Source organism: Barbatula barbatula (assembly GCF_947034865.1).
Source record: "Barbatula barbatula genome assembly, chromosome: 15".
Classification (NCBI taxonomy): Eukaryota; Metazoa; Chordata; class Actinopteri; order Cypriniformes; family Nemacheilidae; genus Barbatula; species Barbatula barbatula.
Genome location: NC_136778.1, coordinates 9053938 through 9066967, shown reverse-complemented (window position 1 = coordinate 9066967; position 13030 = coordinate 9053938). Strand labels below are relative to the sequence as shown.

The following is a 13030-nucleotide window of genomic DNA, read 5'->3' as shown; positions in this document are numbered from 1 at the left end:
CTTTAAGACAGGACTTAATGCCTTAGTTAAATTAGGATATTTAAATCTTTTAAAAAACAAACTTTACAATTAATGGTGTGCATCTTAAAACTAAACAATCTCACATATATATTGTAAGATATGTTAGTACAAGTTCTTTTTGATTAAGACACCTCTAACATCTAAGTTAGTCTGGGACTAGGCATAAGACCTGTCTGGGAAACTGCCGCTTGGTGTTTGTTTAGTAATCACACTATTTGAAAGATATTTCTTGTCGTACAGATTAATCTGTGATGACATGACTTTGCAGGCAGAATTACATGAACATATTAAATGACTCGCTCCTAAAGTGTTGACTGCAATGGTTTCTTTTTAAAATGCTTAGGTTTTATGCCCTAAACTAAGTGATTCTGCGAGAATCCCAATTGCTGTTCCCTGTGGAGCTCTAATCTAATGGCTCTGGCGTCAGAGGCAAGAATGCAATGCACTGAGCAGCCAGACCCTTTTCTCTAAAGTCCCTACAAGATTGGGAGATTGATATGTTGTCGAGGGTGATGGTGCAGCCCACCAGGTCTGAGCTCTAAGACGTAACCCTAACTCAAGGGCACCGGCGGCACAGAGTATCTTTGGCGTTTCCATTCCAGTCTTATCACTAGCCCCCCACGTCCAATTTCACAAGACTCCTTCAGATTTAACATGCTAGCTAATCTAAGACCCCCAGTTAATTTTTAGACACGCTTATCGAACGCCGACCAGACATCTGCTCAAACTTTTAAAGGAAAGTAATGTAGGCGACTCTGAAGAGAACGCTACATTCGTGACAATGGATAAGACTGTTTGTGTATTTACTCACATAACAGAATGAAGCTCAAAAGGTACGAAACGCTGCGCCATCATCAGACGTTACTATAGTTACAGGCTATCAATTCAATCCACCTGCTAGTGGCGACCCCTCAAGAAGGCTATTTTAAGCTATGTCTTATGCAATCCCTCCTGTCCTGAACTCAGGTTTGACCCAAGGGTGATCCAATTAAAAAAACCTTCTGGACGAACAAATTAACAAACTTAATGCCAACTAATTACTCTTCAGCTGGTTACTGATTTCATTATAGTGATCCCGGCAAAGGTACAGTTGACTGCAGTGTTGGTCAGGGCTACCGTGCGATTTGTTTACTGACACCTGGCATAATCTCTAGCCAAGACCCAAATATGGGCCCGGAGCCAAGAGTCGAGTTCTGTGCTCAACACAAACAATAAGTGTTTTGCAACTGTTAAGTTTGCTGCACCTTAAAAATGGAGAGATAACATTGAAAATTGTGCAACCATTGAGTTTAGATCTGTGGTGTAACTTTGAATCAAGCCTAAAATGTACAGTTGTGGCGAATGAAAAACAATGTCTTCACTTTTTTACTGAAAAACAATGTAAGACGTTATAACAATGGTGTATTACTGTTGCATAGTTGTACTTGGCGAGTTAACTGAAAAGAAAACAGCACACAACACTAAGCTAAATACGTTTTAGGAGTATGGCTACAAAACATTACTACACAAGATGATCAACAAATAATATATAAATGTGTCATCAGTATGCTTGACTTTTTGTGAGCTTTTTGTTTTTGCATTTTATTTGTAAATGCCCATTTCTCCTGTTAGACTAGTTTGCCTTTTTGTAAATTAATTCTGTCCAAAAAATTACTATTTTATTATAACTTTGTTTTATCCATTTTACTATACATCTCATATTTCCATGGTTTTATCTACCCTGAGGGGGAATTAAACGCAAATATTGTACAACCCTACACCCCCCCCCATTCAACACTAATGCGAATGCACAATAAAACATTCATACACCTTACAGTCCAGCAGGTGACGAGACGGTTTGTATATTTCACCAAAAGCCACCCAAAAATCTGAGGAAATGTGACCCGTTTACCACACACTGTATGTTTACTGGTTCTGACAGCAGTCAGGCGACCACGTCTTGCTGGGTTGGGAGGAGATGCCAGGGACTGATGGAGGCTATCATTAAGCTGTCGTTTATACATTACATGTTGCAGAACCCTGTCTGGGCTCTGAACACAAACCCATATGTGAAATATGTGACCACATGTTTCCCTCACACAAAAGGCTGAGGCTATGCAAACTAAAATCAAGCAAAATGCTCCCTCTATAGGCCAGAAGAAGTGGTGCAGGAGGGAAACAACTGGTGTTGAGGTACAACGTGCTGAAAGGTGACAACACACCAAGCTCATTGAAATGTAAAGTGGCAAAAATCAACAACCTGCTAAGCAAAAGGGTAGAAAAGGATTATGAATGAAGAATCTAGTGGTGTATGTTTGAAGGACGAGCTTGCCAACACCTTGTTGAAGTATGTCTGTTTTTCACAGTGAGAAAGGCCAGCCAGGCAGCAGATTACAAACAATTATGCAGTCACCGTTGTTTGGGCCCAAAATCAAAAAGGCCAGGAATATTTCCGGCCATTTTGCTGGAGTGCAGAGATTCTTTGAAAGAACAGGAAGGGAAAACAGAGTTTCCCACAGGCTGTCTGTGAGCTGAGCTCTGTAGCCCTTTCTCTCTCTCTTTCTCTCTCAGAACAACAGCTCAAAGCAGCAATACCATTAAAACAATGTGCAAAACTATTCTAAGCGAGAGCTTCGTCCGTCTAATTAGTGACATGAAAGCTACACCAGCAACATACATGTGACACACCGGCGCTGACAAACAGCGAAGTAAATGCAGTGAGAAAAGTCTAAAGTGCATGTGATTAAGTGATGACGGTAAAATAAATACAGTGTTCGAACACTATTTACCAACCGTAGACAATGTTACTATATAGTCTGAAACAGTTTCATCATTAACTCGCCTCCATGTTATTCTAAACCTGTATGACTTTCTTCAACAGAACACAAAATATATTTTGAGAATGTTCCATCCAACCTAACAACATTGACTGCCATTGTATGGATTCCACAGAAAGAAGAGTCCTGTGAAAAAATGATAACAGAATTTTTGGGTGAACTTTCCCTTTAACTAGCATTAATCAAATTTGTGAATTTAAATATGTTTTATGTACTGTACATGATATAATAGTGTGATCTTATTTCTTATCAGTGATTTGCTTTTATAAATATTTGATGTTTATTTGCATTTAAACCCTACATCATCCTCTATATAGAGTCAGTTCCATTAGCCAGTGCTGAGACCACCAGCATACTTCAATGATTCTTGCCCGGTCCTATGTCACTTCCTTCCCTGAGTACAATATGACTCTGAGAAAATGGGAAAAGTACGCTGTGAAACACCTTGAGCCTGTGAATGAACATTCTGAGTGATACACACACAAACACGCTTGCATACCCACACGCATTCAATGCGCTTACCTAACGCCATGCACAAACAATGTCCATTAGTCCAACTTCCTTTCTTTGTCCCCCCTCCCAACTTCACAAGAACTCCCAGACTCTTACTCCTACCAGTCTGCTCCCACCAACTATACTGAACCATGCAAACTTATGCATGCACACAGTTCAATCAACAGGCTGCAGACACAAAGACATTACGACAATTCTTCTTCTATGCAAGGTAATCTGAACTATTCACAAAATGTGTATTCAACAGTCCTTTAAACATCACTGCTATGCTAAGCGTGTGACAAATTAGAGCATATCAAGGTCAAAAACATGATATTGATATAAAGGTGCAGTGGGCCCCAGACATGACTAGGGGGATCCCTGGCCCCTCTGCTACCCACCCCACTCTCCCATGGGGCTTTTTAAGCCACACAGGGCTAGAGGCGGCTGCCTCTACAGCTGCTAGAACAGTTTCTGAGAATTGTCTCGGATTGAAATGCTGTTTGGGCTTACATACGCATCTGTCATATCACGTGACAAAAGAACGCACAACTCAAACCCGAAGACTCGGGACATGAACTAATTATTTCAGTTTCAGGTTACAGTCTGCATAGACTTGCCTATGGTGTTGTCACATGACAAAAAAAACGAATGTCTCGGACCCGTGGACTCGGTAGGTGAACATATAATTTATGTTTTTCTGTAAATACAGCTTATATGGGCAAAATAACGAATGACTCGGGCATAAAGTCTCTACAGTTGAGCTATGAACCGATTGCAGAGCTTATATGGCTGTCGGGAAATAATTAAATTACTGTTTCTCATAAATTGTCCCTAACTGCAATATATGTTATTTCTTATTATAAATCTAATCAAAACCAGCATAAATGAACGCTATGGGTTTATTTGGCTATTAACATGCAACATAAATTTAACTGAGATGAACGAAATGACTCGAAAAAAGATTCGTTCATTTTGCTGAACAAGAATAAAAAATGACATGAATTTCCCATCACTCCCCGGAAAGTGGGTGGAGACCAGCAACTCATTTGCTTTTAAAGAGACACACACCAAAACTAGACTTGTAGGGCACAGTATAATAAAACATCTGTGGTGTATTTTAAGCTAAAACTTCACAGACACATTCTGTGGACTAAGATTTATATTACACGTTGTAAAAGGGCTACATTAGAGGGCCTTTAAGGAGCCAGAACATAGTTCCCCCTGTCTGCAGGCTGGTTTGTGTTGGATCTAAAAGAGGGAGTTGACTCCGTGTAGGCATTATACATTTCAATACGATTTCCTTTTGAGACACACATTTCTTACACATTTAAGAACAAAGCAATGAACGGTATGAAAGTCTTGATTGAAATAAAAAAGTATTTTAATACACAATAACCGGACACGGCACTCACACCCATGGATTTCACCTACCTGGAATCCGTATAAAGGACCAGCCGTGTCTCTGCTGCAGGGCCATGACGCCCCCTGGGCTAAGCTGGTGGAAGGCCTGAGAGCGTTGAGCCCAGGCACGAGCCAGCTCGGGAGAGCCGTACAGGAAGCACTGCTTAGCAATGAGGCTTCCACCATCACGTATTAATCTCCATTCATACTCAGCACTCCGGTCCACACAGTATCGTTCCATGGGAACTGAAGTTACCTAGAAAATGGGAAAAACCTTTAGTCCATAACTCAAGTCTGTTTACACTATGCAATTAAGAAAACTCAAATTGTCCTTATTCTAATACATTTTTCTTATTTATATTACAATTGATTCTTAATTTCTACGACTAAATGTATTAATATTACCAATTATTATTGATAAAAAAATGATTGACTTGGAAAGGAAAAACTTTACTAAAAAGCAGTCATTTTTACAAATATGGAAATAAATTGCGTAAATTTAGATTGTATGTGAATTTTATTTATTTATTAAAAATATATATAATTATATAAAATCATATAATACACAACTTATAATACATGAATATAAGATACAAATATAATGCACGTTGTTAAATTTTTTCCAGTATTCATTATGGCCCTTTTGACCTCCTCAGTTGAAACACTAAACAAATCAGACCTCGAGGTAAAGTGAAGAATCATTTCCAGTTGCCGAACACACACACATGCACTCACAACCCTGTCTTTCTGACATTTTGTCCGAACCCTGCCGCTCCAGCAGGAAAACGTGGCAGAGGTCACCAGTGCTAACAGCGCTAACAGGCCTTTGAGTAACAGATGACCATTTCCTGTAGTGATTCACACCACACACAATCCCTTCCATTCTCCTTTTCTTTTTCCCCACGAAGATCTCTCCCTCTCTCTAACTTTATCCCTCTTTTCACTTTACGGAGAATTTTATGGCCTGCTGACAAGCGGATGATATTATCTTCCTTTCATTCTTATCTCTGATGAAAAACAGCTCGGCTTGGCCGTGCTTCCAGTTTTGTAGCGAGCGGCTGACCAATGGGAATGTCGACACGCAGATGTGGCCTTAAAAAGCCAACGAGGTCAAGAGTCCCTCATGAATAAAAAGAAAAAAGGCTACTAATCTATCTTATCACTTTCCCACAGTGCCCATATGCCCCCGGTGCCTAGGGGTTGGTGCCAACACCGTGCCAATTCTCACAGCCATGAGGCCAGACACAATCCCGTCTCTCAGGGCTGGAATAACATCGCGATAGCCTGGTCTCATACTCGCATTAGCCAAGCAGATGTTTGAGGGAAAGGGAAAACGGTTCATCATACATGATTGAGCAATTAACATTTTCAGATTTGTTTTGGCCAAGTATAACTGATGTTTCGACAAGCTTGGCGTCATTTACCAAGTAGAACATGTTCCTGGATCAACATTCACTGATCATTGGGTTACGGTACAGGCTAGAGGTAGGTCCGCAAAAAAGGACACTGTGGGTGTACCAATTTTCCTCCGGTACCAAACAATATCTTGAGAAATTCCCAAGTTTTAAAGCAGCAAACTTTCTAGATCAAGACCCTTGCGATTTTCGACTATCGACTACCAAACACGCAAATGTCTTGAAAACATCTTAAAAGTTTGAAAGTTGTGGTTTTGGTGAGTCACATATTCACAGCCAGAGAAGCAGCCCTTAACCAAGACCTCTGATTTCTCACTGGTGGGCTTGTGTTGTTTGGTTACTCTCCACTAAGGTCATGATCAGCTAAGCAGAAGATCTGTCAGGGGATCAACAAAGACAAATAAACCACTCTTATAGTGAGGGCCCACACAGACAAGAGGGCTTTTATTTCTGATAGTAAGTTTGTTTCTTATTCAGCGGGAGACCCCTGTCAGCGGCTGACCACCCTCAGTACAAATCCACAGCGATGGCTTTCTATCTCTTGCCAACTTAATGCAATTACTGGATTCAGAAAACACAGTTACTGGATGTAGAAATGAAAAATGGACTTCAAACCACTAAACTGAATGAAGGTTAATATGTTCCACTGGGATGCTTTTGTGGGTTGGGTGTGTGTGTGTGTGTGTTACCCTGGGTGTGACGGCGAATAAAAACTTGGGTGGCTGGATGGGTTGGCATGGTCTGAACGTGTGAGCCGAGGAGCGTCTGCTGTGGATCTTCACGTCGGTGTGACAAAGCAGCAACGGCCTTGTGGAGGTGAACAACAAATCCTGCAGGAAATAAAGCAAAAAGTCATTTAAACGTGCTGAAACACTTTTTGTCAATGTTTTTAAATGATCCAAATAGGAGAACATGGAGCTAAAGTGCCTCCTACAGTTCTCTTTTCTTATTACAATAAGAACTTCTAATCTACAGTGAACCCATTTCCCATCTCAACAGCTCCATTTGTCACAAGACAAGATCTCATATTTATCAGAAGTGATACCCTAACTGAGACCACAGTGGTTCCAGACCTCCAGATGGGGTCACGGTTAGAGCTACACCTCTAATGACCCGCATGAATCATAAAGAGCAGCCTACATATCTGCCCGTTTCCTGCCTGCATCGACACAACTGACAAGCATAAACAGAGCCGTCGACTTCATTTAGAAAAGTCTGCGGGCTAATGATGAATGAGGTGTGAAGGACATGAAGAGAACGAGAATACAGACAGACAGATTAAGAAAGAAACAAAAAAAGCATTTTCCCCGCATTCAGTGTTTGAGGAAACCGCAAGTTGAAATTTAGAAACTGGGAACCAGTTCAGTTAAAAATAAGAATAAGAAATAACCATCCCAATACAAACATAAAAACTTTGTTTCCATCAAATAAAGCCTAAAACTTCTGAATATACCATCCATCTTAGGTACATTGAAAAAACAGGCCATGTTGCATGATATTTGAAGAAACTGAACTGCACCAAACTACAGATTTCCAAACAAATGAAATATAAGAGGCAGGTGCTTTCACTTTGTTATGTGTTAAGGTCCTTTAGGTTCTCAGCATCATGAGACTGTCAACTGAATACGGGCCACCTGAGGCCCTCTGAGCATTCGATACGGGCCGGTCTGCGTTTCCACACTCGGAGACGATTGTTATGGTGTTGTGTTCCCCATCCATGCCCCAGTGGAGCTAGGAGACGCTGTGTGGTACAAAAGCCAAGAGTGGGAAGTGGATAATATAACACCTCAGTCAGCACCTTCAGAACACAGTTTCTCCTGCTTGTAGCTTCAACGCACGCCAGCACAACAAACCGCTTCACAATAGATTAACCCCTGTCTATTGGCCTTGTGTGCTTTAGAAACACAGAGTGCCCCCGGGGGGGGGACACTGTAGATTCTTGACTGAGACATCCAGCATCACTTCCTCTCTAATTTCCTCTCCCTAATTATCTGTTCGGACTTTTGATATTCCCATTGGCGGCAACGTTTGAGCGCTCTGTGGGTGAGTGCAAATAGGCTTCCACAGAAAGGAGGCCCAGAGTGCGTATACGCCGAAACACGAGCCCTACCAGGTAATGAAAGCTGAGGGACATTTAATCTAGTTCTGTGGGGTAACCCAAGACAGGAGTAAACCTGCCCACTCATACATAAAGCACTTCTGCGTAACCCTCACGAAACAACAACCACAACACAAACAGCACCTTTTCTAGTATGTTCAGCTAATGCTATTTTTTTAAAGCCATATCCGATTTTATTATTTTAGTATCATCCACTATCTATTTTACATGTATTAAGCTCTAAATGGTAGATTCAGGTTGATATTTTCTGGTAGATATAAGTTGTAGAATGTAAAACAGTCGAACTGTATATAAGGGTCAGGTAAGGTGAGTGTATGGAAGGGCTTTGTGATAATATTAAACTTCAGTGTAAACTCTTTCGGTAATGATAGCAACAATATGCAGTTGTGTATACAATTGAATGACAGCAAAAGAAAGTGACTGAGTTCACCTGTAGAACAGCACTGTTATTGGCGTTTGGGAACGACGTAGGCCGGTTTATCCACAGGATGAGATCTCTGCGTGAAAGACACTTTTTGCCCAACCCGGCTTTCTCTTTAGCCTCATTCTCCTCAACTTTGTCCGATAAGTGGCTGTGGTGGAGCCTGTAGGCTGACTTGAAGGACAGATATAGGGCTAACCACCTGAGCACACAGGAAATGGATAAGAAATAATTTTACTACCATTAAAATATTTAAACATTAATTGAGCTTAATAAAAAATGTCCCTTGTCCTCACTTATATTAACACTGAACGGCAAGAAGGCAGTCTCTGATGTAAGCCTTCTATAACTGACCTCACTAGAGTCCCCTGAAGCATGATGTTGGACATCTCAGCGGGAGAAACGTCAATGAAACGTAGGAAGGAAAAGCTGCTGGCTTTATTCTCAGCTGCACCAATCAAACAGACAAGACAAATTAGAGACAAAATGTGATGAGTAGAACTTTCTGTTACAAAAATAATAAGGTATGAAATGAACAGGTTCCTACTTTTTCTGTGAAACAAGGACTGGTGAATGTGCTGAGCAGAGAATGGAGAGAGCAGGGTCTGCTTCATCCTGAAGAGGACAGAGGAGCATTACAACAACATCTCATGGCTTGAGGTCAACTCACTATGTGAGAATAAACTCACTTGGTTTTGCCGTGGTCAGATGTATGGAGGAGACCGTGTCGGAACATGAACTTGGACATGACGAAGGGCTTCAGGGACATATGGAAAGGGGAGCGTATCTCCTGACGCTCAAACAGGTCCGGGTGGTTACATACCTTGAAGTATAAACCGAGAAGTGAGTTGAAAAACAAGTTTAACCTCAAACAGTAAACACATATGTACTTTCAGTGGGTCCATCTACCTTTCTGAACTGCATGACAAGGTTCATGAGGCTGCTGGTGGTGCAATGAGACTGCTGGGCTGAACCCATGGACGACTGCAGCAGGTCCTCAATAGAGATCTTGTTCTTCAGAGCTTGGTAGAGCAGCCGTTGTCTGCTGGTCAGCTGGCAGTACGTCAGGATTTCGATCTGAGATGATTGCAACAGTAAACGTCAACATAATATGCAAACACATAAACAGTATTTTTGCAGGGTGTAGCGTGAAATACCATTTGTGAGCCTGGACCACAAAACCAGTCATAAGGGTACATTTTTTTTTAACTGGGGACTTATAAATCATCTGAAAGCTGAATAAATACGCTTTCCATTGATGTATGGTTTGTTAGCACAGGACAATATTTGGCACGACATACAACTATGTTAGCTCGGGCAGCAGTGAGTAAAGTTAGTAGGCGTGTTTCCGGACACTTGTTTGCGATATTGCTGCATCCACTCACAAAGATAAAGTTTTGATATATATACGGTAGACAATTCACAGAATATCTTCCTGATCTTTACTTGTATTCTAATGATTTTTGGCATAAAAGAAAAATGTATTATTCAATGTATTGTTGGCTGCAAATATACCTGTACTGCTTATGACTGGTTTTGTGGTCAAGGGTTATTTGTGTTTTAAAGATTCATGGGATGGTACCTTGTCAGACAGCTCATTCTCCACATCCTTTTTTATTCGTCGTAGCATAAAAGGCTTCAGGATCATGTGCAATCTGGAAAGCTGGTCTAAAAGGAAACAATGAATTTGGTGAACTTGGAATCTATTTTGTAAAGTCCACTGTTACTATAGATTAAACAGACATTGAAAGACAACTTAAACGAAGATAAAAGTTCACTGACTTTCATCAATAGCTGATTTGTTCTCGGCATGGCTCTCTATGTCCTTGGAGAACCACTCATTAAACTCGTCGTGGGAGTCAAACAGAGTCGGCATAATGAAGTGAAGCAGGGCCCACAACTGAGAGGAAGAATAATGGAATCAGATCAGGTGTGCACAGGTACATATTTGGGGCTCTGTGTAAGTTTGCAATGATGTTATGTTAGCAGTAATGCTCAAAGATATCATGGTGAATTTCATTTTAAACTTAACGTTCAATACAAAGATATTATTTGTCTTCTTCCATTCAAACATAGATAAAATGTATTAAGGACATCTTGTAACCTCTTATAACATGTTGCAACAGTTTGATAAAACGCAACAAACTTCCAAACCGATCTGAACGGAGTGGATCATCTTTCAAAGAGAAGTCAGATACAAACACACCATAAAAAACTGTAATGCAGGAGCATGCAAAGGTTTCCAGTGAGCAGGTCAAAGTCTCAGGATGTTGTTTTTTGTGAAGGTCACATCTGGGGCTCCGCACAAACAAGAAACTTTGCACTTCCCACACAAACACACTCACCTCAGCCATTGTGTTCTGGATCGGCGTCCCTGTTAGCAGAAGGCGGTTTCGACACTGGAACTGAAGAAGAATCTTCCAGCGGACACTGCCAAGAAGAACCAGACACAGCTGTTAAGACCTCCCAAGCAAGCGGTTTGCGGTGCTTAATGGAAGAAATTACTCTCTGTGTGACAACAGCATGGCGTACTGCTCTTTATCCCGCAGGGATTCTCTTCTCTCACGTGGTCAAATCTTTCATTGATTATGGGGACTTGAGAGCTCATGAAAGCTGCTCTGACACCCAGTTGAGCCTCAGATCGGGCCATAAATCATGTTCCACCACAACAGAAGCTGTTGGCACATGTGCTGTCATCTCCAGAGAGGCGCGGACTCACAATGAGAGCTCGAGAGGCCCTCATTCTCCAGCCCAGACTGAGTGTCACTATACTATGGGTTCACCGGGTCTTAACAAAGACGCGAATGTAGAAACTCTGTGGAGTGTATGTTGCTTTTTAAAGTTTTTGGACACGTTCAAACGAAGACGTGAATGTTGATGTAGAGTTTTTAGGATTATGGGCAGTATCATGTATGTCATTAGGCAATCTGTCTTCAGCAATCAACCCTTTAAAATAGTAATGCACATATTTTCTTGGCATATAAGTAAAAGTATCAAAATAGCCAGGTAAAACACACTTTTTAGTTTGATAAGCTCTATTTATTCCATCATATCGAAACAACACATATATTTTACAATACCTTAAGTAGCAAATCAGAGCTTTTTTTTACCTGGTGCTGCTTTTGAGTGCCTGGGCCTCATCCAAAACCATATACTGCCATTTCACCCTCTGGAAATACTTCACATCCTGCACCACCAGTTGATAACTGGTGATCACCACATGAAATGGTGCATTCTGGGTATACAGGGTTTTCTATGGGCACAAGAATGAAAAACAATACAGTTAAGTCAAAGTATAAGATTTAGTATGACATTTCTTTGAGTAAAACGTTTGCAAAATGTTCACCTGGCTCCAAAATTTTCGAATTACTTTACGATCATGTGGGTTCCCCCAATAGGGTAGCACCTGTAAAGAAGAACAAAACAATATTTCATTTAACGATTATAAATTATTATGGATGTAACTATAACGAAATCACACTGTGCGGTAATACCTCGGTACGGTATTTGATGCCGTGTTTAAACTGACAAATGATGACCTGGAAACGTGCCATAAGCATCCTCTTTTCTTTATCCTCTAATGATAAATGCTGCTTTTAAAATAAAATAATTGCACCAGATGGACCAAAGGTAACATCTATTATTGTTTCGAACATTCTCTACGTTAGGCCCGGAAGACCTATCGGTTCATATTCGGTTTCAATTATACATTTGAAGGAGTCTAAGTTTACTTAAAATTAGTCTTCAACGGATCAAACAAATTTTTAAATATATCCTTTACGATAAGGTTTCCATAGTTGACTGCATTATTACTTAATCACTTTTTGTTATTTGTTGGGGGCTTTTATGCATTTAATGATATAGTACAGTGGAGAGTAGACAGGAGACAGGAGCTGAGAGTTGCGCACTAACCACAAGGCTATCTACACACACTTTACAGCATTTATTCATCTTGATGTGAATTTTACCAATACATTTTTAAAATCAAAGGTTGTTAACATTAGATAATGCACAATTAACCTTCATAAACAAACAATAAACAATCGTACTGGCATTAACGAAGTAAAGGTATATTGTTCATGTATTGTTTTTGACAAAACTATGCTATTGAATAGAGAATTATTGTAAAGTGTTACAAAAAAATAGAGAAATATCACAATAAACTGTATTGTGCTATTGATATTGCTCAAATAAAATGATTCTGTCTGGGATTTTAATAACATGGGGTTTGTAGGAGTCAGAGGGGCTCTTAACTGACAGGAGATGCATATTTAGACTGATTTTAGAAGAGTGCTATAAATGATACAACACTGCCCCCTAGAGATTCAAGAAACCGTAACTC

General features: G+C 40.4%; 1 protein-coding gene across 3 annotated transcripts in view; it reads right to left on the bottom strand.

Annotated features, from left to right (window-relative positions):
* The window catches only part of ino80 (INO80 complex ATPase subunit), a 30257-nt gene that overhangs the window by 9032 nt on the left and 8195 nt on the right, over positions 1–13030 (bottom strand). For all 3 annotated transcript variants that reach the window (XM_079475091.1, XM_079475089.1, XM_079475090.1), the window contains exons 15-26: positions 12035–12094; positions 11799–11941; positions 11034–11118; positions 10471–10588; positions 10271–10356; positions 9598–9765; positions 9378–9511; positions 9236–9303; positions 9043–9136; positions 8698–8890; positions 6838–6978; positions 4764–4989 (exon numbers count right to left, since the gene is read on the bottom strand). In XM_079475091.1, the coding sequence (XP_079331217.1) occupies positions 4764–4989; positions 6838–6978; positions 8698–8890; positions 9043–9136; positions 9236–9303; positions 9378–9511; positions 9598–9765; positions 10271–10356; positions 10471–10588; positions 11034–11118; positions 11799–11941; positions 12035–12094 (1516 nt within the window). The remainder of the gene's footprint in view (positions 1–4763; positions 4990–6837; positions 6979–8697; positions 8891–9042; positions 9137–9235; positions 9304–9377; positions 9512–9597; positions 9766–10270; positions 10357–10470; positions 10589–11033; positions 11119–11798; positions 11942–12034; positions 12095–13030) is intronic.